Genomic DNA, 23,316 nt, shown 5'->3' on the forward strand with positions numbered 1-23,316 from the left:
TATAGGATGCGGAGTAACACAAAGTCTTCTCAACTATAATTGAAGGGCTTAATGTGAAACAATGACAAGCCACACATGAGTTCAAAAAGAGTGCTATGCTCAGTTAAAGCAATAGTATAATAAGACACTAAAAAATAATTTGGCCCTTCGTATGATGCATTGACATAACTAAACTAAAACAATGAGTTACTACAAGTTGTTACTGGATTTTATATATCATTTATATGATATTATATATATCATTTTTTCCTTTTTGAGGCTTGTCATTGTTTCACATTAAGTCCTACAATTTTATTATAGCCCTCTAAAAGTAAGGGTGCGCTCGACTAGTTTAGAGAACAGAAATGCCCATCATTGCTGCCGTATTTCTACACAGGGACAGACAGCCAGATCCGTTGTGTAGAATATTTTAATTTTTAATGAAACATTGTTAAATAAAGGCCAAATAAACCTATGTTGGAGGAAAAATTAAGAAGGAACTTAACTATAATAACACATAATACGATTTTGTTCGCTTTTACCTTTAGAGGACTGTAAAATTATAGTGGAGAAGACTGTGTGTTATTCCGCATCGGAATTCAACATTTTTTATTCGACATATTTCTGCATACTTACACTGTTGTATATGTTTCAGCCAATGCCCAAGCACAAGGAAGTCCCCACGTTGAAGACGCTGAGCGTCCGAAGTGTCGGCGCCTATGTCATCAATCTAGCCCCAAAAATAGTGTCGGAGTTAAAGGGCGATGCGAAAAAGATAGCGCAACGATTTCAAGCGCACATCAACCACTTGAACGCTATTTTAGAGTTGCACGTGCCGTGGAATGTGTATGATCTAGTAGCTGTTGAAGTGCTAAATGCTATTAAAACGTCAATTGACAAGAAAGAGCGCGGTTATTATATGACAGCTTCAATGACACAATACTTAACGGAAATGAACGTGACGGTTAATTTGGCCGAAGTGGTGTTGAACCGCAAATTAAAATGCCTTGATTTTTTGCGTTGGCCAGCAATAATACGTCACATTTTTTACCAAAATCTAACCAAAATGACCGGATTGGAAGTGTTAAACATTGGCTCATGCGCCTTCAATTACGACACTCGAATCGTCGACGGGTTGCACGAAATGTCAAATCTACGTTCAATTTGTTTGTGCTTTGACTGTAACGATCAAATGGTTGAAACGATTGCTAAAACTTGCCCGCGCATCCAAATCGTTGACGTCACATCATCCAGATCGGTGACTGATCGCAGTGTTCGGCACTTGCTCAAATGCACACTATTGCAAGAGCTTCACTTGCACCGCACTTCTGTTTCGGTTGAAGGACACGCGCAGCTGATTGCTCAGTTGCCACGTTTACAAACTATTGGCAGATGTGATGAGTTGCCACGCATCCTAAAAGTGCTACAACCAAACCGCTATGTCAATTTTAAGAAAATTGACACCCGGGATGTTACAGTTGACACTTTACGCTTGTTGACTGAGTTTTTCCCTGCCATTGAGTGTTTGTCATTGCTATTTGATCTTCAATCACCAGATTTGACAGAACTTACCCAGTTTAAGTGTCTGAAACAAGTGAAACTAGTCAGAGTGTCGTGGTTTACGCAGTGTTTGCCCATCTTTTTTGTAAAAAGCGGCCACCAACTTCTCCATCTACACTTGGAGCACTCCGAGTCACTCCCTTTGCACTCGCTAACATTGATCGGCAATCATTGCCCTAATTTAAGCAGTTTGGTGGTCTACAACTGTGATTTTTTTACCGACTACCGATCACTAACTCACTTACACTCAAAATCATTTAGTAAACTGAATCGACTGTTTTGGGTTGTGGATCACAGTTGCGCCATTTTGCTCGAATTAATCCTTTCCCATTCGATCGACATTGAATCGATCCATTTAGGATCTTCGAGCGGTATTCAACACTTAAATATTGTAAACGTGTTGCGTGTTAATCCAATGTTAAGTTTGAAGGAGTTGAGAGTTTTATATAGTGACGATTTGAGCATGCGTACTGTGCAATTGCTTGTTGCCGCTTGTCCTAATTTGACAGTGTTGTCAGAATTGGAAAGTTGGGAAGGGATTTCCTCGGACGAGTTAATCGATTTTAAAGAGTTTATACGTAAAAACAATTTTGATTTGGATGTTAGTCCCACTTTGTCGTTTAACAGTTACTTAAGCTGAAAGTTACTTTGCCTCTGACAAAAATGGCCGTAAAAAATCACAGTGACACTGGGTTCTGACAACTAGTTAGGGACGTGAAACTCCTCTGACATATTCATATGTCAACATTTTATTTTAAAAAAGTGAAAATTACGCTTTTCATCTATTTCTATTTTGTTAAATTTCCTAAAACTTTGACAGTTTACATTTTACAATGTCGCTATTGTTGATTGTTTAGTAATATTGAAAATTTACACTGCTTAGCTGCTACATTTCAAAATGTTGGAAGATTCAAATGGCACAACTTCAAAATTATTGGAAATTCAAAAACGTACTGTTATTGATATATTTAATGGCAAAATTAAAACAATTTGTATAAACTTTTTTTTTCAGATTTTATTCGTGTTTTTATAAGTTAAAGTTGTTAAAGTTATGATTTTTTTTTGAGTAAATATGGTCCTGGATTTTTTTGCGAACCATGAGACGGTTTTTTCTATTAACTTCTTTGAGGGTAGACATTTAAAAATAAAGTTGGTTAATATAAGTTTTATGTAAAAATCGATTGTAAGTATGTTTTTTTTTTGCTTCCAAATTAATTTTCCCGTAGCAAGGACATAATTAATTTTTTATTTTTAGGTCGGCATGAAGTGAGAACATTTTGATGATTCTGAGCAGAATCTCTTTGTTGAGACGAGTTACTCATTTCTTCTTTTCTAGTTGGGTCTTCTGTCTCACGACACAAACAAACCTTTTTTGTAGCAGGAACTAGAAGCTAGAAACACCTTTGTGTCTTGAAATGAAATGAAATGAAAATTGATCATCCATTTTGTCCTGACTGCCTGTGCGGAGTTAGTGGAATTGGGTTCAAGGGCTGTAGCTTATTTCTTTGGGGCTCACCCTGACCCAAGGCCAATGTAGCTCTTTTTAATTATGTACTCAGTTTAGTTTAGCTTTTCACATGTTTTATATAAATTTAACTTGGGTCTCAGTATCTCCCTCTAGAAACTGTCTAGAAAGACAGTCGGCGGTAGTTTACCAAACTTTAAGCCACTGAATATGAGCATCCATATGCTCGAAACATGTCGGGCGTTATGACTTTTACCTCAGTTTGAGGGTCTAATAAATATATTGTGGAGAAGATTGCGTGTTTATCCACCACTTTTATGAAATAAAAAACTTAAGGGCTAAGTTACACGCTTATAAGTAACACATCAATATGATTATATTGATTTTTTTTTTGCAGAACTGCCTTATCGTAGAAATTTGAAAGATCGTTTTCCAAATTTTTACAATAAAATGTAATATTAACTTGATTAATTAGTTTTCACTTTCTGGTCTTCAATCGGGAATACATTTTCCATTACAAAAATATACTGAGTATCTACAATCAACAACTCGCATTTACAGTGGTCTCTAGCCCAGTGCACCCTGGAGGATCTCCAAGTAGCAAAGCCAAATGCTATGACGTCGCCTGCTTTTGGGCTAAAAATGTTTGTTACCTGTAAAATGTCAACGCTGTATACCTAAGTACCGCGTACGGCGTACCAAATACGAAGTGTCACGTAATAAGCGGCAGTGTCACGTGGAGTTAGCTTAGGGTACGAACATAGTGTAGCGACAAGCAAAACAGAGAGCTATGGCCTGAACCATGAAAGAAATCTCATCTCACTAGGCTCCTATAAAGTAAGCATCCAGAGCGGAGGGCAAAGTGACAAAAATTAACATGCAATTTTGAGTCTACGCTTTGCTCGTCACTATGTGTCAGAAACTTTGTTTTCGTCGCTTTCCTCTTCGCGCTGCTCTCTGCTTTGCTCGCCGCTCCACTCTATGTTTGTACTCTAACAAGAAATTTTACTGCACAGTGTTTTTATTAAACTGTAAAGAATTTCACGGCCGGTTAAAACTGAAATATGTAAGTTATCCAGGCTGACGTTTCGTCCACACCTGCAGCGGACATTATCGCCCCAGTCCGCCGCAGATGTGGACGTCAGGAAGAAATTCCATTGGACCACGGCTTATAAGCACGGATAAGTTACATATTTCAGGTTTTTTATTGTTTACCATTGTAAATTTTATTTTTACTTAAATTTCAGTTTAGCTGTGATAAGTGTCGGTATAGTTAGTTTCGGCAAATTGCCTATACATTGTTATATTAGTTACAACAGGTCTCGTGCAGTTACACCAAAAGAAAGTATTCTAAGGCAAGCACAAAAATTATCCGGCTAAATCTGAGCTCCTAAGGCCGATTCAGTAACATTAACAGTAAACCGTAAAAAAAGTAAACAGTTCATATGTCATACCAACTGTTTAATTTCCTTACTGTTTACTGTTACCTCTTACCTCATACCGTTACGGTAATCTGAATCGGCCTTTACGGTATTGCCCCCGACAGTTCCACTCATGTACAAAAAACATATCTCATCAAATCACGGTTTGCTATCGGCTAATAAGGAAGGAAGAGAGTTGCATTTGTCACCAAAAAAGTTTTTCAGGTAGGGAAAATAGTGACTTAAAAATCTTAGTAATATAAGCCTTTCTTAAAATGAGACTAGCCTATATACGAAATAAGATGATATATAAAATGAGACTAGATAATATAAGCCTTTCGCACATTCTAGCAAGTGTCTTCTGTCATATGCTGTTTAAAAAAATATATTTTTTAAAATTTAATTTGGGTTAAAAGATAAAATAATAAAATAAAATGCATTGAATCTCCCATAAGACGTTTTGCTTTACCGATGCCCTTAAGCAAAAGCTTAGCTCAAAAGAAGCAATCCGTAGTTTTATTCTAGTGCTGGTGTCAGTGGTGTATTGTGCTTTTGCTAGACAACATTGATTTTGTACCTACAGACAAAATTTATCCGATAAAATTTGAGGTCTTGTTGTATTATACAGTGTGTCCAGGATAAGGAGGGCCACTATGGGGATCTTGTAAACGGTTAGAGATACACATTTGGTTAAATAGGAGAAAAGTTGTGTAATCATGACCTTAAGAAAACGATATTTAGAAAACTAAATTTTCTTTGGTTTTTGAGATTTATTTTATATTTGAGATAATGTATGGATTAGCGGTAAGGTAACGCTGCTGAAGCACGTCGCCTTTATGCAGATCGGTATGTTAACAGCAGGCTTCCACATTGGCAAACATTTGTGCCAGTTGACAGACGATTGAGAGAAACTGGTAACTATACAAAATATAACTACTAGAATATCTTATTATTAATGGTTTTATTAGGATCTTTCCAGCCAAAACGAAGTGGAGAAGGGCGTACAAGGATTATAAGAACAGTGTGGCAGTGGAAGAGAAAGTCTTGCAATTAGTTGATGCAGCGCCCTGTAACTACTATAGTGTGCGAAAGATATCTGCGGCCACAAACATTTCCAAATCGACGGTACATGCTGTTCTTCAGGAGCAATTGCTTCACCCTTTTCATATCCAAAGAGTTCATGCAATGACTGAAGACGATTATCCTCCGCGACTTCAGTTCTGTAGAAAATGTTTGGAAAAACAAAGACTTGATCCCCAAATGGGGATCAAGGTTCTCTTTACTAACGAGTCTGGAATTACCCGAGATGGCATAATTAATTCGCATAATTTGCATATGTGTAATGAAGAGAACCCACACACAATCATTCAAACTAAACACCAACGTTAGTTTATCGTAAACATATGGATGAGTCTAATTGGAACGACGTTAATAGGACCGTATCATATCGACGGAACATTAAATGGACCAAAATATTTAAATTTTGTTACGAGAAGACCTGAACCCGTTGCTGGAAGAAGTCCCACTGAATATTAGGAACAACATGTGGTTAATGCATGATGGGGCACCACCCCATTTCCCCTTAAGCAAAAGCTTAGCTTGCGTTGAAGCGATCCGTAGTTTTTTCTAGTGCTGGTGTCAGTGGTGTATTGTGCTTTTGCTAGGCAACATTGATTTCGTACCTACAGACAAAATTTATCCGATAAAATTTGAGGTCTTGTTGTATTATACAGTGTGTCCAGGATAACGAGGGCCACTATGGGGATCTTGAAAACGGTTAGAGATACACATTTGGTTAAATGGGAGAAAAGTTGTGTAATCATGACCTTAAGAAAACGATATTTAGAAAACGAAATTTTCTTTGGTTTTTGAGATTTAATTTATATTTTATTTTTTTGTGATGTTAATATTGGACTTAGATCAAAACTAATAACACTTCTCCACAGCAACTTGTAAAGCTCTTTAAAGTGGCATTATCAGTTTTTCATTTCAAAATTTCTTCTTTGCGAAACCATTATCAACCTCATTTTTTTAATGCAGTCATTGCTTTTTAATATCAAATTCTGAAAGCCCACTTTATTCCGAATTCAATGATTTATGACACTTTATGATTTAAATACGTTTTACTCTGTTTGTTTTTTTTTAAATTAAAAATTGTCGATGCCACTAAATTTTTCAAGTTATTTAGATGGTTATTATTAATTTAAATTTAAAAATAGAAAAAAAAAAAACAGTTTTCTTTAATCCAAAAAAAAAAAAAAAAAGTTAATAAGTTTCATACATCTAACATAAAAACATCAGGACCGTATTTAAAAAAAATAAAGTTGATGATGGTTCCACAAAGATGAAACGTTGGAATAAAAAACTGATAATGCCACTTAAAAAAGCTTTAAATGTTGCTGTGGAGAAGTGTCATTAGTTTTGATCTAGGTCCAATCGAAGTAACCATCGTCCATGGAAATATAGGCTTTCCCGCACTGGTAGGGAAAGAAATTTTTATCTATGCTTAGCATGGTAATGACTCCATTGCTCGTTTTTATAATAGTTACGTAATGAGCGATTTTACCACAATAGTGTGATAATAATTGATTTTACCGCACTAGTGAGATAAAGCACCGCAATTTGCGTACTCTTAAGAGTACAATAAAACAATCATTATCGCACTAGTGGCTGGGAAATCTACCATTACGTAACACCGTGGAGTTAAAAAATGACTAATTTCCGTGTAGATCGTAGATAAAGTATTGTATATACATTACTCGTGTGGTATGGCAAATTAATGTACTCGTGTGATCACTACAAACTCTGTCTACGATCTCGCCGTGGCAATACTTCCCACTCGTGACTATAAAAATGCCCATATCACACTAGTAATGTAACGTTCTTGCACGCTTATACTGGAGTTGAGCATCAGTCCCGCACGTGATAAGAACATAATTTTTCCACATAATTGTATTCCTAACAGAATTTCACTACTATTTAGTTTACTTGTGAATAAAACAATGTTTAAATCGTTGCTAAGCGTTGAATAATTGACCTATAATAGAACGAAATTTAATAAACTCATGGAAATTTTTGCTTGTTTTATTTACACCAAATGCCAGAATAATCAAGTAGGTACTTCTTTAATTCAAGTATACTTTTTTTTCAAATATTTGTTAAAATTCAGTTTCACTGATAGTTGTTGTTTGTAGGTTCAGAGAACAATTTGATGATGAATTCACTATTGATATTAAAGAGGAGCCTTTGGATACTGAGACTCAAATTGCTAACTACAAGACCGAAGATGAACTTGATCATAAATTTGAGGAGTTTTTTTTAGGATTCCAAGGTTTCGATAAATTGGAACAACATTCTATAGTTTGTCATAACTATGAGGCTAAACCAGTAATAGAATCTAAGTCTGTTAAATGCGAAGTAGGTCTGTATAAAGAACACAGCAATGATATTCAATGTAAGGGTGCACCTGCAGAAAGTAATCAGACAACAAAAGATTCTGAAGACTTATCTATAAAAAGCGTTGATAAAAGTAGAATTAAAGCTGCTAAAAATTCGTATTACTGCAAAGAGTGTAAAAAATGTTTTGCGAGTAATGGCAACTTCAAACTTCACTTAAAGATTCACACTGATGGTAAAAATAAGCAACATAAATGTCAAGAATGTGGAATATCTTTTGCAAATAGAATTAAGTTGCGGGTTCATTTGCGAACACATAGCTGTACAATAGCACTTAAATGTAAGGAGTGTGATGAATCATTTACGAGTAAAACTAGCTTGCAGAGACATATACAGGATCATAGCAATGAAAAACGTTTCAAATGCAGCAAATGCAAAAAATGTTTTGCAACTACAACTGAGTTAAAAATTCATTTAAGAATTCACAATGGTCTGAAAATATTTAAATGTAACGAGTGTAATAAATGCTTTCTGCGCGAAATTCTTTTGCAGAGGCATGTACAAGTTCATACTGGTAAAAAATCATTTATATGTAATGAGTGTAATACATATTTTTCGGATCCAACTACTTTTCAGAGACATTTACGTGGTCATATTAGTGCAAAACCTTATAAATGTACGCAATGTGAAACATGTTTTGAAAGAGGCGATCTTTTGACTAATCATTGGCGAAGAAATCACTGTTTGAAACCATTTAAATGCAATGAATGTGATGCAACCTTTGCAAGAGAAAGACTTTTGTGTGTTCATTTTAAAATTCACACTGATGGCAAACCATTCAAATGTAATGAATGTGGTAGCGGTTTTTCGCAGAAAGCTCATTTACAGGGCCATGTCCGACGGATTCATGGTGACGAAAAACCTTAAAAACCACGAATCTCATAAATGGTTTTCGAAACCATTTATAGCTTATAGAAACGTTTAGGACATATTTAAATTAGACGTAGTCATGCTAGAGATATTTTTTTACATGTAACTATGATTTATTTTAAAAAAATATGAATTATTTAATTTAATAAATAAAAGGGTTCTTGGTTTTCCAATAATTTGTACACACGTTCACTTAATTGGACCTGGTTCCTTTCTAACGAATTTAATCATTTTGATTTTTTTACGTATCGAGTTATATGAAGACCATAAATACCTACATATGTTCTGTGTTTGAATTGAAATCTATACAACTGTTACGATATTTAGTGTAGATTTTAGTTTTAATTTACTGTAACTTTTAGAGTTTCCTATATTAATACTTATAGAGTTATAGAATAGTAATAGAAAAGTAGTGCTTTTATAAATGTTTGTTTTGTGCCTCATCGTTTTTTGAGAGCATTGGCTGTATTCATAGGACCTAATTGATTTGCTCAAGTGCATTATTGAATTGAATACAATATTTTTAAATAGATTTGTTCCTATAAAGGTCAAATGATTTACTACATCATAGTTGTACAGCAAAGTATAATGTACCGTTTTTTACATTAAAACCAAAAACACACGCGATATTTTTATTAACTCGCTCCGTATATTTCGTTTTTATACAAACCTTGACAACTGCTGTCTAACCTCAACTGTTTATACAGGGTGTCTCTAAAAGGTCTGTACAAAATCCTATGACATATTCCTAATATCGAAATAGGCCGATTTGAAGCATTATACTGCGGCCGTTAGAGGGCGCTTTACAGTGTACTTCTGATAGTTACCACAACTTGCCTCAGACGAAAAGTTTTTCAATTTTTCCTCGTACATGCATCGCACCGAATACTTTAATTGCAAATATCTCAAAAACTATTGATCTTAGGGTTACCAACAAGGTATACCTTTTTAGTTTAGAACATATTGGTGAACAGATATTCGGATTCCAGTTGTCACTTGGGGTCCTACAGCAAAAAAGTTGGGGCGATTTTAAAGCAAATTATTTACCACAACTGGCGCCCTCTCTGAACTGGCTTAAAACTGAGTTGATAATCAAATTTGTCACCCTCAAAAAGCCCCTTAATTCATAATTTCAGTTCTCAAGTTATTTGAAAAATACTATTTTTAAAAAATAACTTTGATCCCCTGTATTTCTGTTTCCCTTGACTTTTCGTCTGAGGTAAGTTGTGGTAAATCGGATAATTTTGACCTAATAAATACGCCATTAAATTATTTACCATTACTTATGGGACACCCTGTATACTTATTGTTATATTATCGAAGATGACAAAATATAAGGCGAAATGTTGAAAAGCTTGCATTCTCATTTCGATGACCAAGATTTCGTTTATAATGTTATCTACCCATCAGTAAAATCGAAAACTTACTTAAAATGAATTGAATATTTTTTAATAATCTTTGGAATCTATGAAATGTTCAGCATATTTTTTAACTTAAGTACTTTGAAAGGGTTCTGCCACTTATTTGTTAAATTACCCTATTCCCTATTTATATATGTATATACTAATTAAATAAGGATAACAAGTTAGGGGTCACTTTTTAATAAAATTACCCTTTTAACCTTTTTTGCATTTTTTAGAAAAGATAACTAAATAACATACTGCACACATTGGTAGACAAATTGGGGTATTTTTGTGATAAATTTGTAATTGTCTCGAACTGTAATAGGTACGGAACAAATTAAAGAGACATAAAAGTTTTTAAATTGAACAATAATTTTGCTTAAGACAACATTGACTTTTTTCTATTACATTTTTTGGGGGGCCAAATTGGACGTATTTAAATGGGAAGTGCTCTTATTAATCGATAAAGGCGAAAACTGATGTCGGTGTCTGAAGCTCAAATTTGATACATAACTTAATGACGAAAACCGTTGGTTAATATCTGTCACCGTTTGACAGATATAGGGTGCTTCTCAGAATTTGTACTTTTCTTCAAAACTTCCAGGTGCATTATTTTTTATTTCTACACCAACTTTTCTTGTAGAATCCAGTAGTGGAAATAGTTTTTTTTCTATTAGACACGGTTTTTGAGATAATGTATGGTTTAGCGGTAAGGTAACGCTGCTGAAGCACGTCGCCTTTATGCAAATCGGTATGTTCCACATTGGCAAACATTTGTGCGAGTTGACAGACGATTGAGAGAAACTGGTAACTATACAAAATATAACTACTAGAATATCTTATTATTAATGGTTTTATTAGGATCTTTCCTGCCAAAACGAGGTGGAGAAGGGCGTACAAGGATTATAAGAACAGTGTGGCAGTGGAAGAGAACGTCTTGCAATTAGTTGATGCTGCGCCATGTACTATATACTGCGAAAGATATCTGCGGCCACAAACATTTCCAAATCGACGGTACATGCTGTTCTTCAGGAGCAATTGCTTCACCCTTTTCATATCCAAAGAGTTCATGCCAATGACTGAAGACGATTATCCTCCGCGACTTCAGTTCTGTAGAAAATTTTTGGATAAACAAAGACTTGATCCCCAAATGGGGATCAAGGTTCTCTTTACTGATGAGTCTGGAATTACCCAAGATGGCAGAATTAATTCGCATATGTGTAATGAAGAGAACCCACACACAATCATTCAAACTAAACACCAACGTTAGTTTATCGTAAACATATGGATGAGTCTAACTGGAACTACGTTAATAGGACCGTATCATATCGACGGAACTTTAAATGGAACAAAATATGTAAATTTTGTTACGAGAAGACCTGAACCCGTTGCTGGAAGAAGTCCCACTGAATATTAGGAACAACATGTGGTTAATGCATGATGGGGCACCTTCCCATTTCGGTAGAGCTGTAAGGAATTACTTAAATCATGCATTTTCTGATCGTAGGATAGGCAGAGGCGGTCCTTTTCCATGGCCAACTAGATCTCATGACTTAACCCCCCTAGATTTTTTTCTTTGGGGTCATCTAAAACAATTAGTGTATAATACCCCTATAAATACCAGAGAGGAATTGTTAAACCGGATTAAAATGGGCTGTGAAGTCATAAGAAACGACCAACAAATGCTATTTCGAGTTCAGCAAAAGTGTATTATCAGTGTATTGCGGTTCAGGGTTCGTATATTGAACGCCTTCCATAAATATTTTGCACAGAACACAGTAAAGTTCTAAGTAAGTTCATTTAAGATTTATTTATTTTTGTGTTGTGTGTTGTTAATTAAGAAAAACAAAAACGGCCAGAGATGTCGCTTAGAAATACGTATGCCTTTTTTTAGCAAACCTTTGAAGGAATCAAAATACTGTAAAATATCTAATCACTGAAACATTTAACTTTTACACATCCTTTATAAACTTGTCGTTTAGCTACACAATTATGAGTTACTAATAGACAAGTTACATACCAAAATTTCATGGTTGCCATCGCAACCGTTTAAAAAATAATTTGGAAAAAGTTTTTACCAATTACATTTTTGAAGCCCTGTATATCCGACAGGATGCGAGATAGACAAAAAATTTATATGAAGAACTAAATTTATTTTCGTGCAATACTTCCTGGACACCCTGTATATATAGAAGAGTATACACAATACAGCCCTGTCTTACACCGCACTTTGGACTGAAATACTTAAACAGCGTGTTGTTGACTTTCACCTTCCCGCAGCCGTTGTACAGATTTTTAAGCAAAATAATCATACGAGGGCGTATCGAAAAGTAAGGTCTCCAACGATGCCACTTTCGGACGTGAGTTGCTAGGCGAAATTTGACAACAGCGCTGCATTCCTCGGTTTCCCCACCACAGTGTAGAATTGGTAGAATCATTCGCGAGACCTTGGGACGGCCAGTCGCTTAAGATGGAGTTCCCGCTGAGCTCGCCCGCCAGGGGCAAACTGCACTCCGTCATTCAATTTTTGAACACAAAAAAGGTTTTTCCGATAGACATTCATCGCCAGTTAACCAGTCAACTCAGAAAGCTACTGCGAGACTCTCAAGAAACTTCGGCGACCCATCCAAAACAAAAGAAGGGTTAGGCTCACCAAAGGAGTGTGTTTGCATCATGACAATGCGCGCCCACATGTGTCACACCAAACGACCACCCTACCTACAATCCGGACGTTGCCCCCAGCGACTACCACTTGTTTCCCGCTCTCAAAAAACACCTGGGGGGACGGAAATTCAAGTCAGACGAGGAAGTGCAAAAAGCAGTAGTCAGTTGGCTTTGCGACGCGGCGGTAGAGTTGTACAACGCCGGCATTAACAAGCTGGTTACCAGGATGCGAAAAGTGATTGAACGACAATGCGACTATGTAGAAAAATAGCAAAATGTTCAACTACTTCCTCGTATGTTTTGGTACTCCCATGATTTCCAAGATAAGCCACAAATTATTCCATTTTACACAGTCGAATGCTTTGCTGTAGTCGACAAAGCACAAGTAAGTTTTTACTTTAAATTCATATGCTTTTTCTATTATTTGTCTTACATTCAGGATTTGTTTCCTTGTTTCCTTTCGTGGCATGAATCCTGTCTGTTCGTTGGGAATCTGTGGAATTACATGGATAGACCCTCGAATTTTAAGCCTTTAAAAGTATTAAAATAGAGGCTAAATATACGCCTTCTGACATGACGGATTTTGATTGGTCTTGGTGATAATTTAGAGTGGCTGCAGAGTTATCGGCATGGCTACTCTTAAGAAAAACTACTGCTGACTGACTGAAAATAGTTTTAAGAATTAAACAACTCGATCTATATGAATAAAATTTTATTTTGTGAAAAACGAAAAGTAAATTTTGATCAAATTAATAAAATGTAACGGAATCAAAGTCGTCACCACTTAAATTGGGTAGCCGATTTCAGCTTACTCCATCTTCAGAAACATAATATAAGTATGCGAAACCAAGAGACATGGTGTTGGATGATTCAAAACTAAAGATGGTGGAAACTGAAATTGGTAACCCAATCCAAATATGGTATAGTGTCACTACGGCTTTGAAGTTTGATTTGCCTACACTGTTATTAAAATGGAACACTTGTTAATAACAGTGTGGGCTTGAACATTTTTTTCTAATAAATCAATAAAGTGTAAATAGGTACTGTCTATTTTTGTCTTAAACGTCATCTTAAACTAGTCGCAATACCCTCATAAAGCACCAGTCAAAAAACGCAACCCTCTATAAATCGAAACCCATTCCGACTGATGTTTTTTTGCTCGATTTCGTTTGTAATCCCAAACTATTCAACTTAGTTTCAGTTGAGTTAGACTTTTAGCGAATCTTTTTTGGACCAAATATCAAATCAGCGTCGGGAGCCCCTTTAGGATGCTGATATTTCTTCCTTTCGCGATTCAAATTTTGCGTAACCGGTCTACTTTGTTGCGATATGGATTCTTGGTAATCTTCCTCTTCGAAACGCTCCGTTATATTTAAAGTCAGTCGCTTTACGCGTTCCTTTTCCTCTTTCTGCGCCTGTTCTTGGTCTTTTAACTTTTGGACTAACTCAGAGTCGGCTTCCGCTTCAAACTGCTTATATTGTTGTTTGTTTCCCTTGCGGAGCATAAGCACAAAACCTATTTTTGCTTTGTTATCTTCGGAGGGCTCCTGTACGAAAAAAAAAATTTTATGTTATAATATAAACAGTGTATCCAGAATAAGGAGGGCCACTATGGGGATCTTGAAAACGGTTAGCGATACAGATTTGGTTAAATGGAAGAAAAGTTGCGTAATCGCGGCCTTAATAAAATGACATTTAGACAACATCGACTTTGTTTTCGGTTTTTGAGATATTTTTCAAAAAGTGGATTTTTTGGTTTTACGCTTTATTTTTTTGTGATGTCATTAAACTAATGACACTTCTCCACAGCAACTTTTAGTGTTCAGTTTTTCATTCCGACGTTTCGTCTTCGAGGAATCATCATCAATTTTATTATTTTTTTTAACTCGTTGGTGATGTTTTTATGTTAGATCCTGAATTCAATAATGTATGAATCTTAACTTTTTTTATTTTTAGGATTGTAGAAAACTGTTTTTTTCTTGTCATATTTTTAAGTTTAAATTAATAATAACCAAAATAACCTGACAACTTACTGGCATAGGCAATTTTTAATAAAAAAAAAAAAAAATAATTTTAAAATCTGTAAAAGGACATTTATTTATTAAGGTCAAAAAACAGAGTAAAACGCATTTGAACCATAAAGTGTCATACATCATTAAATTCGGAATAAAAGGAACTTTCAGAATATTGTTACGGTTTGGGCCTACTATGCTCGATACTCGATGAAACCGATGCGCCGCAATATCTGACCGGGCGCGTGTTAAAGTAGGCCACAGTGAGGAAGCGACACCTGGAAGCATCTTTGATATTCGAGGCAAATCGCGAAGCGTTTTGCGGTCATTCTAGAACGTGGTTTGCGAATATAAAAGAAGCGGTGTCGACGACGGCGTAGTAGTGGATTTGGGAACGCGGTAAAGTTTAAATAGTGGAATAAGTGTGGAATTGTAGTAGTGTTTTTAGTAGCTGAGTTAATTATTGTACGGAGTGTTTTGGAGTGTAAATAAATTTATTAATTGTTGAGTTAAATTGACTTTGTGTGAACCCACGGGAAAATCGTAACAATATGATATTAAAAAACAATGACCGCATTTAAAAAAATGAGGTTGATGATGGTTCTGCAAAAACGAAACGTCGGGATGAAAAACTGATAATGCCACTTTAAAGAGCTTTAAAAGTTGCTGTGGAGAAGTGTCATAGTTTTGATATAGATTCAATATTAACGTCACAAAAAAATAAAATGTTAAATCAAGAAAGTCACTTTTTCAAAATATCTGAAAAACCAAAAAAATCGACGTTTTCTAAATGTCGTTTTATTAAGGTCATAATTACGCAACTTTTCTTCCCTTTAATTAAATCTATGTCTTTAACCGTTTTCAAGATATTCATAGCGGCCTCCTTATTCTGGACACACTGTAGAAATAGAAATTTCTCAGAAATTAATTTTTGGAGAAAATGCTATAAGATAATTTAGGACATTTTAGAAGAATTCAAGAAAATGATGAAGAAACGGCTAATAAATGCACATCGAAAGCAACAATTCTGGCAATGGAATTTGGACTATTTGGAAATTATAAAATTCCAAGTAAAAGTGTTTTTTGAAGGAACCACACTGTAAGTAGTCACTACAACTCGGTAGAGCCAAATTTGACAGTTCTGGCGTTAAGGAACACTTTTATACTTTTCTTACGTCACGTGACAGCTGTCATAACTGTCGAAACTCGTTCACTTGAAACACTTGAAACTATAAAATTACAAATAGTTGCTTATTTGAGAAATTACATTGGAAGTTGTGTCAGATGACGTAAAAGCATTTCAAAGTGTGTGTTAATGTCACAACCATTAAATTTAACTCTATGGAGCTATAAATACAACGCAATGCGATATATGAAAGAAATACAACTAATTTGAGTATTTAAGTTGTATGATAGCGCTAAATGAGTTTTGACAGCTGTCAGATGACGTAAGAAACATATCGTAATGACACTTAGCCTCACAAATCTCAAATTTGGGGCTTTATTGAGATGTAAATACAACGAATAACTGTTTTGCATTTGATAGTTTCATTTCACTTCAATCACTGCTGCATGAGTTTTAATAGTTTAACAGGTGTCACCTGACTTTAAGCAACGCTGTGTAGTATAATAACTGTCAAATTTAACGTCACAACTGCCAAGTTTAACTTCACAGCGTTACGAATAACTATTTGACATTTTACAGTTTTACGCAACTATTTAATGAGTTTTGACAGCTAACAGGTGCCTAAAAACCTGTTATTGAACGTCATAGCTAGTTCAGTTCGTCAAAGTGGTCCGCGTTATTCCAAACACACAAAAGTTCTGGAGACGTTGAATGAATCAAGAGTTTTGGCTTTAGCAACGTTGATGCTTTTCCACGTGGAAAAAGTCTTTTAAAAGTCTAAAAAACTGATTTTTTTTCAGTTTGTAAAGGTGTGGGGTGAGTTTAAAACGGCAAGGTTACTCGTCCAAAATTCCTTTGCCTAAATTGTTGCAAAGCCATACTTTTCATTTTATTATTGGAATCTACCTGAAATTTTAAGCAATATTTTATTATTTATAGATTTATATGAGCTATTTAGCTCTATCCTGTTCAGTAACTTCTGACTGTTGCGTCACAATCACCAGCCAAAACCGTATGTCAGTACTTAAATGTGATATTGATTGATTGTCAAAATGATTATAATTTTAGGTTATAACTTAAGACAGGGGCTATAAATTATATAGTATATGACCCACCAAATCAATGTTTATATACCCACAATTAAACAAATATTATAAGGTTTAGAAAGTTCTAAGGGGAACATTTAAACGTCTATGGATCTTTCAAAATGGTTCTAGAGGCCTAACAAGTTCAAAACAATAATATTGTAAAGTTTCCTGTTTAAAAATTTGTTTTAACTGATAATTTTAAACTTTACGCCACTAGTTTTTTTTATAAAAAACTGATTAAATACTAAATTGAGCTTGGCACACCCCTGCGCGTGACGTATGTATGGGACAATTCAATATGCTAAGGTATGTGGAATTCTACATTCATAAGCACATTAGGCATTTACGAAAATTATACCTGCTAATTCCACCGTTTACCACAATCGGTGTAACTTTTAAGGATCTGGTTCATTACGGTTAAATGAATTTTAGAACGCGATTGGTAATCCTATGTCTTTGAGATCTGGCATCCAAATGTTCATTGTTGAAATGTTTTATAATATCGGCATACTCTCCCTCCATCTCGCAAACAGAACATATTCCAATATCCATTTTAATTTAACAGGTCACTCTCATAAGCTTGCTAAACTGTGGAACAAACCGCCAAACCGTCAACCATAAACTAATTTTTGAGGTTATGAGTCTAAATTTTAAGGGAAAACCTGTCAAAAGTCACTTTTTTCTTAATTTACCGACGGAACTTCTCGATCCATAAATCATAAACCGGGTACATATATTCGGTATATCGGTAAAATTTCAGAACGGCAATGGTAGTTACCAAAAACAATTTTCGAACGCTCTAGGTTAAACAGGTATCTACCGGCAGAATATTCGTAAATGCCTATTGTGTATTGCCGGTGTTACCACCTGCATCTGTGTCAACCAATGAGTAAAAAGAACAAGTATCAGGAGGTAACAATAATACAAATTATAACCCGTTTGTGCATTAAGCGAGGGGGACGGAAGTTGATTGCGCATTCGCCTACTGCGCAGTTGAATTGACGCAGTCATTGAAAGTTTGGAGTTTCAAACCCGCAAAAATTTGTTGTTTGTATTTGTTGTAGTATAGTGTTAGTTTGTTTTGTTTGTTTGTGGTTCTTTAACAGTTGAGTTTTGCAAATTTAAATTAAGTTGTACAGTGGACAAGATTAAATTTAGATCTGATAGTGCCAACCGGAAGTTGACGGCCGCCATATTACTCCCCCCGCCTCCCCCTTGTTTCTGTCCCCCTCTTTGATTGCTATTGCTTCTTCCTGCTATGTTTACATTTTTTTTATTCATTGGTGTCAACTGTCGGTAGTGTCAGTTTTCAGTGCTTTCATTGTCGACTGGCGACTGCTAATATCCGACGTATATACTCTATTTTGCTCGAGGATCGCTAAGATGAAAAGAAACAGCGAACACCGTTTTACGTCAAAAACTAGTCCCCTTATGACGTCAAACGGGATACAATGTATATAGGGTGAAACAAGCAAATACAATTTTTATTGTCATTTTTCTTAGGTTTAAATGCTTCTCAAGCCGAAAACAAAAAATACGTGTTAAATATTTTTTGAAGCGCTATCGATTAACAAAATTAAAAAAAAATGGTTGATGACCCCATTGTAGGAAGGTATAAGACACTTATAAAAGACTCTTGCACTTTTTTAGAAGGTCAGTAACATTTAAAGGTCTATGGAAGTTTTAAAATGGTCTTAGAGGCCTCTGGCAATTTAAAACAATTCTAGGAATGTTTAAGACACTTGTAAAACATTCTGGCACTTTTTAGAAGGTTGTCAGTAACATTTAAAGGTCTATGGAAGTTTTAAAATGGTCCTAGAGGCCTCTGGCAATTTAAAATAATTCTAGGAATGTTTAAGACACTTGTAAAACATTCTGGCACTTTTTAGAAGGTTGTCAGTAACATTTAAAGGTCTATGAAAGTTTTAAAATGGTCCTAGAGGCCTCTGGCAATTTAAAATAATTCTAAGAATGTTTAAGACACTTGTAAAACATTCTGGCACTTTTTAGAAGGTTGTCTGTAACATTTAAAGGTCTATGGGACTTTTATAATGGTCCTAGAGACCTCTGGCAATTTAAAAAAAATTCTAGGAAGGTTTAAGACACTTGTAAAAGACTCTGACAGTTTTTAGAAGGTTGTCAGTAACATTTAAAGATCTATGGAACTTTTAAAATTGTCCTAGAGGCCTCTGGCAATTTAAACCAATTGTAAGAATGTTTAAGACACTTGTAAACCATTCTGGCACTTTTTAGAAGGTTGTCTGTAACATTTAAAGATCTATGGGACTTTTATAATGGTCCTAGAGACCTCTGGCAATTTAAAAAAAATTCTAGGAAGGTTTAAGACACTTGTAAAACATTCTGGCACTTTTTAGAAGGTTGTCTGTAACATTTAAAGGTCTATGGGACTTTTATAATGGTCCTAGAGACCTCTGGCAATTTAAAAAAAATTCTAGGAAGGTTTAAGACACTTGTAAAAGACTCTGACAGTTTTTAGAAGGTTGTCAGTAACATTTAAAGATCTATGGAACTTTTAAAATTGTCCTAGAGGCCTCTGGCAATTTAAACCAATTGTAAGAATGTTTAAGACACTTGTAAAACATTCTGGCACTTTTTAGAAGGTTGTCTGTAACATTTAAAGATCTATGGGACTTTTATAATGGTCCTAGAGACCTCTGGCAATTTAAAAAAAATTCTAGGAAGGTTTAAGACACTTGTAAAACATTCTGGCACTTTTTAGAAGGTTGTCTGTAACATTTAAAGGTCTATGGGACTTTTATAATGGTCCTAGAGACCTCTGGCAATTTAAAAAAAATTCTAGGAAGGTTTAAGACACTTGTAAAAGACTCTGACAGTTTTTAGAAGGTTGTCAGTAACATTTAAAGATCTATGGAACTTTTAAAATTGTCCTAGAGGCCTCTGGCAATTTAAAATAATTCTAAGAATGTTTAAGACACTTGTAAAACATTCTGGCACTTTTTAGAAGGTTGTCTGTAACATTTAAAGATCTATGGGACTTTTATAATGGTCCTAGAGACCTCTGGCAATTTAAAAAAAATTCTAGGAAGGTTTAAGACACTTGCAAAATATTCTGGCACTTTTTAGAAAGATGTCAGTAACATTTAAATGTCTATGGATCTTTCAAAATGGTCCTAGAGGCCTCTGGCAAATTAAAACAATTGTAGGAAGGTATAAGACACTTGTAAAAGACTCTGCCACTTTTTAGAAGGTTGTCAGTAACATTTAAAGGTCTATGGAAGTTTTAAAATGGTCTTAGAGGCCTCTGGCAATTTAAAACAATTCTAGGAATGTTTAAGACACTTGTAAAACATTCTGGCACTTTTTAGAAGGTTGTCAGTAACATTTAAAGGTCTATGGAAGTTTTAAAATGGTCCTAGAGGCCTCTGGCAATTTAAACCAATTGTAAGAATGTTTAAGACACTTGTAAAACATTCTGGCACTTTTTAGAAGGTTGTCTCTAACATTTAAAGGTCTATGGGACTTTTATAATGGTCCTAGAGACCTCTGGCAATTTAAAAAAAAATTCTAGGAAGGTTTAAGACACTTGCAAAATATTCTGGCACTTTTTAGAAAGATGTCAGTAACATTTAAATGTCTATGGATCTTTCAAAATGGTCCTAGAGGCCTCTGGCAAATTAAAACAATTGTAGAAAGGTATAAGACACTTGTAAAAGACTCTGCCACTTTTTAGAAGGTTGTCAGTAACATTTAAAGGTCTATGGAAGTTTTAAAATGGTCTTAGAGGCCTCTGGCAATTTAAAACAATTCTAGGAATGTTTAAGACACTTGTAAATAATTCTGGCACATTCTCGAAGGTGGTCAGTAACATTTAAAGGTCTATGGAAGTTTTAAAATGGTCTTAGAGGCCTCTGGCAATTTAAAACAATTCTAGGAATGTTTAAGACACTTGTAAAACATTCTGGCACTTTTTAGAAGGTTGTCAGTAACATTTAAAGGTCTATAGAAGTTTTAAAATGGTCCTAGAGGCCTCTGGCAATTTAAAATAATTCTAGGAATGTTTAAGACACTTGTAAAACATTCTGGCACTTTTTAGAAGGTTGTCTGTAACATTTAAAGGTCTATGGGACTTTTATAATGGTCCTAGAGACCTCTGGCAATTTAAAAAAAATTCTAGGAAGGTTTAAGACACTTGTAAAAGACTCTGACAGTTTTTAGAAGGTTGTCAGTAACATTTAAAGATCTATGGAACTTTTAAAATTGTCCTAGAGGCCTCTGGCAATTTAAAATAATTCTAAGAATGTTTAAGACACTTGTAAAACATTCTGGCACTTTTTAGAAGGTTGTCTGTAACATTTAAAGATCTATGGGACTTTTATAATGGTCCTAGAGACCTCTGGCAATTTAAAAAAAATTCTAGGAAGGTTTAAGACACTTGCAAAATATTCTGGCACTTTTTAGAAAGATGTCAGTAACATTTAAATGTCTATGGATCTTTCAAAATGGTCCTAGAGGCCTCTGGCAAATTAAAACAATTGTAGGAAGGTATAAGACACTTGTAAAAGACTCTGCCACTTTTTAGAAGGTTGTCAGTAACATTTAAAGGTCTATGGAAGTTTTAAAATGGTCTTAGAGGCCTCTGGCAATTTAAAACAATTCTAGGAATGTTTAAGACACTTGTAAATAATTCTGGCACATTCTCGAAGGTGGTCAGTAACATTTAAAGGTCTATGGAAGTTTTAAAATGGTCTTAGAGGCCTCTGGCAATTTAAAACAATTCTAGGAATGTTTAAGACACTTGTAAAACATTCTGGCACTTTTTAGAAGGTTGTCAGTAACATTTAAAGGTCTATAGAAGTTTTAAAATGGTCCTAGAGGCCTCTGGCAATTTAAAATAATTCTAGGAATGTTTAAGACACTTGTAAAACATTCTGGCACTTTTTAGAAGGTTGTCTGTAACATTTAAAGGTCTATGGGACTTTTATAATGGTCCTAGAGACCTCTGGCAATTTAAAAAAAATTCTAGGAAGGTTTAAGACACTTGTAAAAGACTCTGACAGTTTTTAGAAGGTTGTCAGTAACATTTAAAGATCTATGGAACTTTTAAAATTGTCCTAGAGGCCTCTGGCAATTTAAACCAATTGTAAGAATGTTTAAGACACTTGTAAAACATTCTGGCACTTTTTAGAAGGTTGTCTGTAACATTTAAAGATCTATGGGACTTTTATAATGGTCCTAGAGACCTCTGGCAATTTAAAAAAAATTCTAGGAAGGTTTAAGACACTTGTAAAACATTCTGGCACTTTTTAGAAGGTTGTCTGTAACATTTAAAGGTCTATGGGACTTTTATAATGGTCCTAGAGACCTCTGGCAATTTAAAAAAAATTCTAGGAAGGTTTAAGACACTTGTAAAAGACTCTGACAGTTTTTAGAAGGTTGTCAGTAACATTTAAAGATCTATGGAACTTTTAAAATTGTCCTAGAGGCCTCTGGCAATTTAAAATAATTCTAAGAATGTTTAAGACACTTGTAAAACATTCTGGCACTTTTTAGAAGGTTGTCTGTAACATTTAAAGATCTATGGGACTTTTATAATGGTCCTAGAGACCTCTGGCAATTTAAAAAAAATTCTAGGAAGGTTTAAGACACTTGCAAAATATTCTGGCACTTTTTAGAAAGATGTCAGTAACATTTAAATGTCTATGGATCTTTCAAAATGGTCCTAGAGGCCTCTGGCAAATTAAAACAATTGTAGGAAGGTATAAGACACTTGTAAAAGACTCTGCCACTTTTTAGAAGGTTGTCAGTAACATTTAAAGGTCTATGGAAGTTTTAAAATGGTCTTAGAGGCCTCTGGCAATTTAAAACAATTCTAGGAATGTTTAAGACACTTGTAAAACATTCTGGCACTTTTTAGAAGGTTGTCAGTAACATTTAAAGGTCTATGGAAGTTTTAAAATGGTCCTAGAGGCCTCTGGCAATTTAAACCAATTGTAAGAATGTTTAAGACACTTGTAAAACATTCTGGCACTTTTTAGAAGGTTGTCTCTAACATTTAAAGGTCTATGGGACTTTTATAATGGTCCTAGAGACCTCTGGCAATTAAAAAAAAAATTCTAGGAAGGTTTAAGACACTTGCAAAATATTCTGGCACTTTTTAGAAAGATGTCAGTAACATTTAAATGTCTATGGATCTTTCAAAATGGTCCTAGAGGCCTCTGGCAAATTAAAACAATTGTAGGAAGGTATAAGACACTTGTAAAAGACTCTGCCACTTTTTAGAAGGTTGTCAG

At 34.9% G+C, this 23,316-nt stretch overlaps 3 protein-coding genes across 3 annotated transcripts in view; 2 read left to right on the forward strand and 1 right to left on the reverse strand.

The window, feature by feature from the left end:
• The first annotated feature begins 584 nt into the window (after nucleotides 1-584).
• LOC145731061 (uncharacterized) lies at nucleotides 585-2,720 on the forward strand. The gene has a single exon (XM_081982645.1). The coding sequence runs from the start codon at nucleotides 626-628 to the stop codon at nucleotides 2,177-2,179; it is 1,554 nt and encodes a 517-aa protein (XP_081838771.1). The 5' UTR covers nucleotides 585-625; the 3' UTR covers nucleotides 2,180-2,720.
• A 4,867-nt stretch (nucleotides 2,721-7,587) lies between these two features.
• LOC145730440 (uncharacterized) lies at nucleotides 7,588-9,373 on the forward strand (the record flags this gene model as incomplete). The annotated part of the gene is made up of 1 exon (XM_081981653.1): nucleotides 7,588-9,373. A coding segment is annotated over one exon (1,161 nt), but the record flags the coding sequence as incomplete, so codon positions are not given.
• A 4,140-nt stretch (nucleotides 9,374-13,513) lies between these two features.
• Upf2 (UPF2 regulator of nonsense mediated mRNA decay) overlaps nucleotides 13,514-23,316 on the reverse strand; it is a 39,340-nt gene continuing 29,537 nt past the window's right edge. The window contains exon 11 of the mRNA XM_081982635.1: nucleotides 13,514-14,365. Within this exon, the coding sequence (XP_081838761.1) occupies nucleotides 14,033-14,365 (333 nt within the window). The 3' untranslated portion in view covers nucleotides 13,514-14,032. The remainder of the gene's footprint in view (nucleotides 14,366-23,316) is intronic.

This window comes from Ips typographus, linkage group LG6 (genome assembly GCF_016097725.1).
Source record: "Ips typographus isolate SLU linkage group LG6, UJ_Ityp_2.0, whole genome shotgun sequence".
Taxonomy (NCBI): Eukaryota; Metazoa; Arthropoda; class Insecta; order Coleoptera; family Curculionidae; genus Ips; species Ips typographus.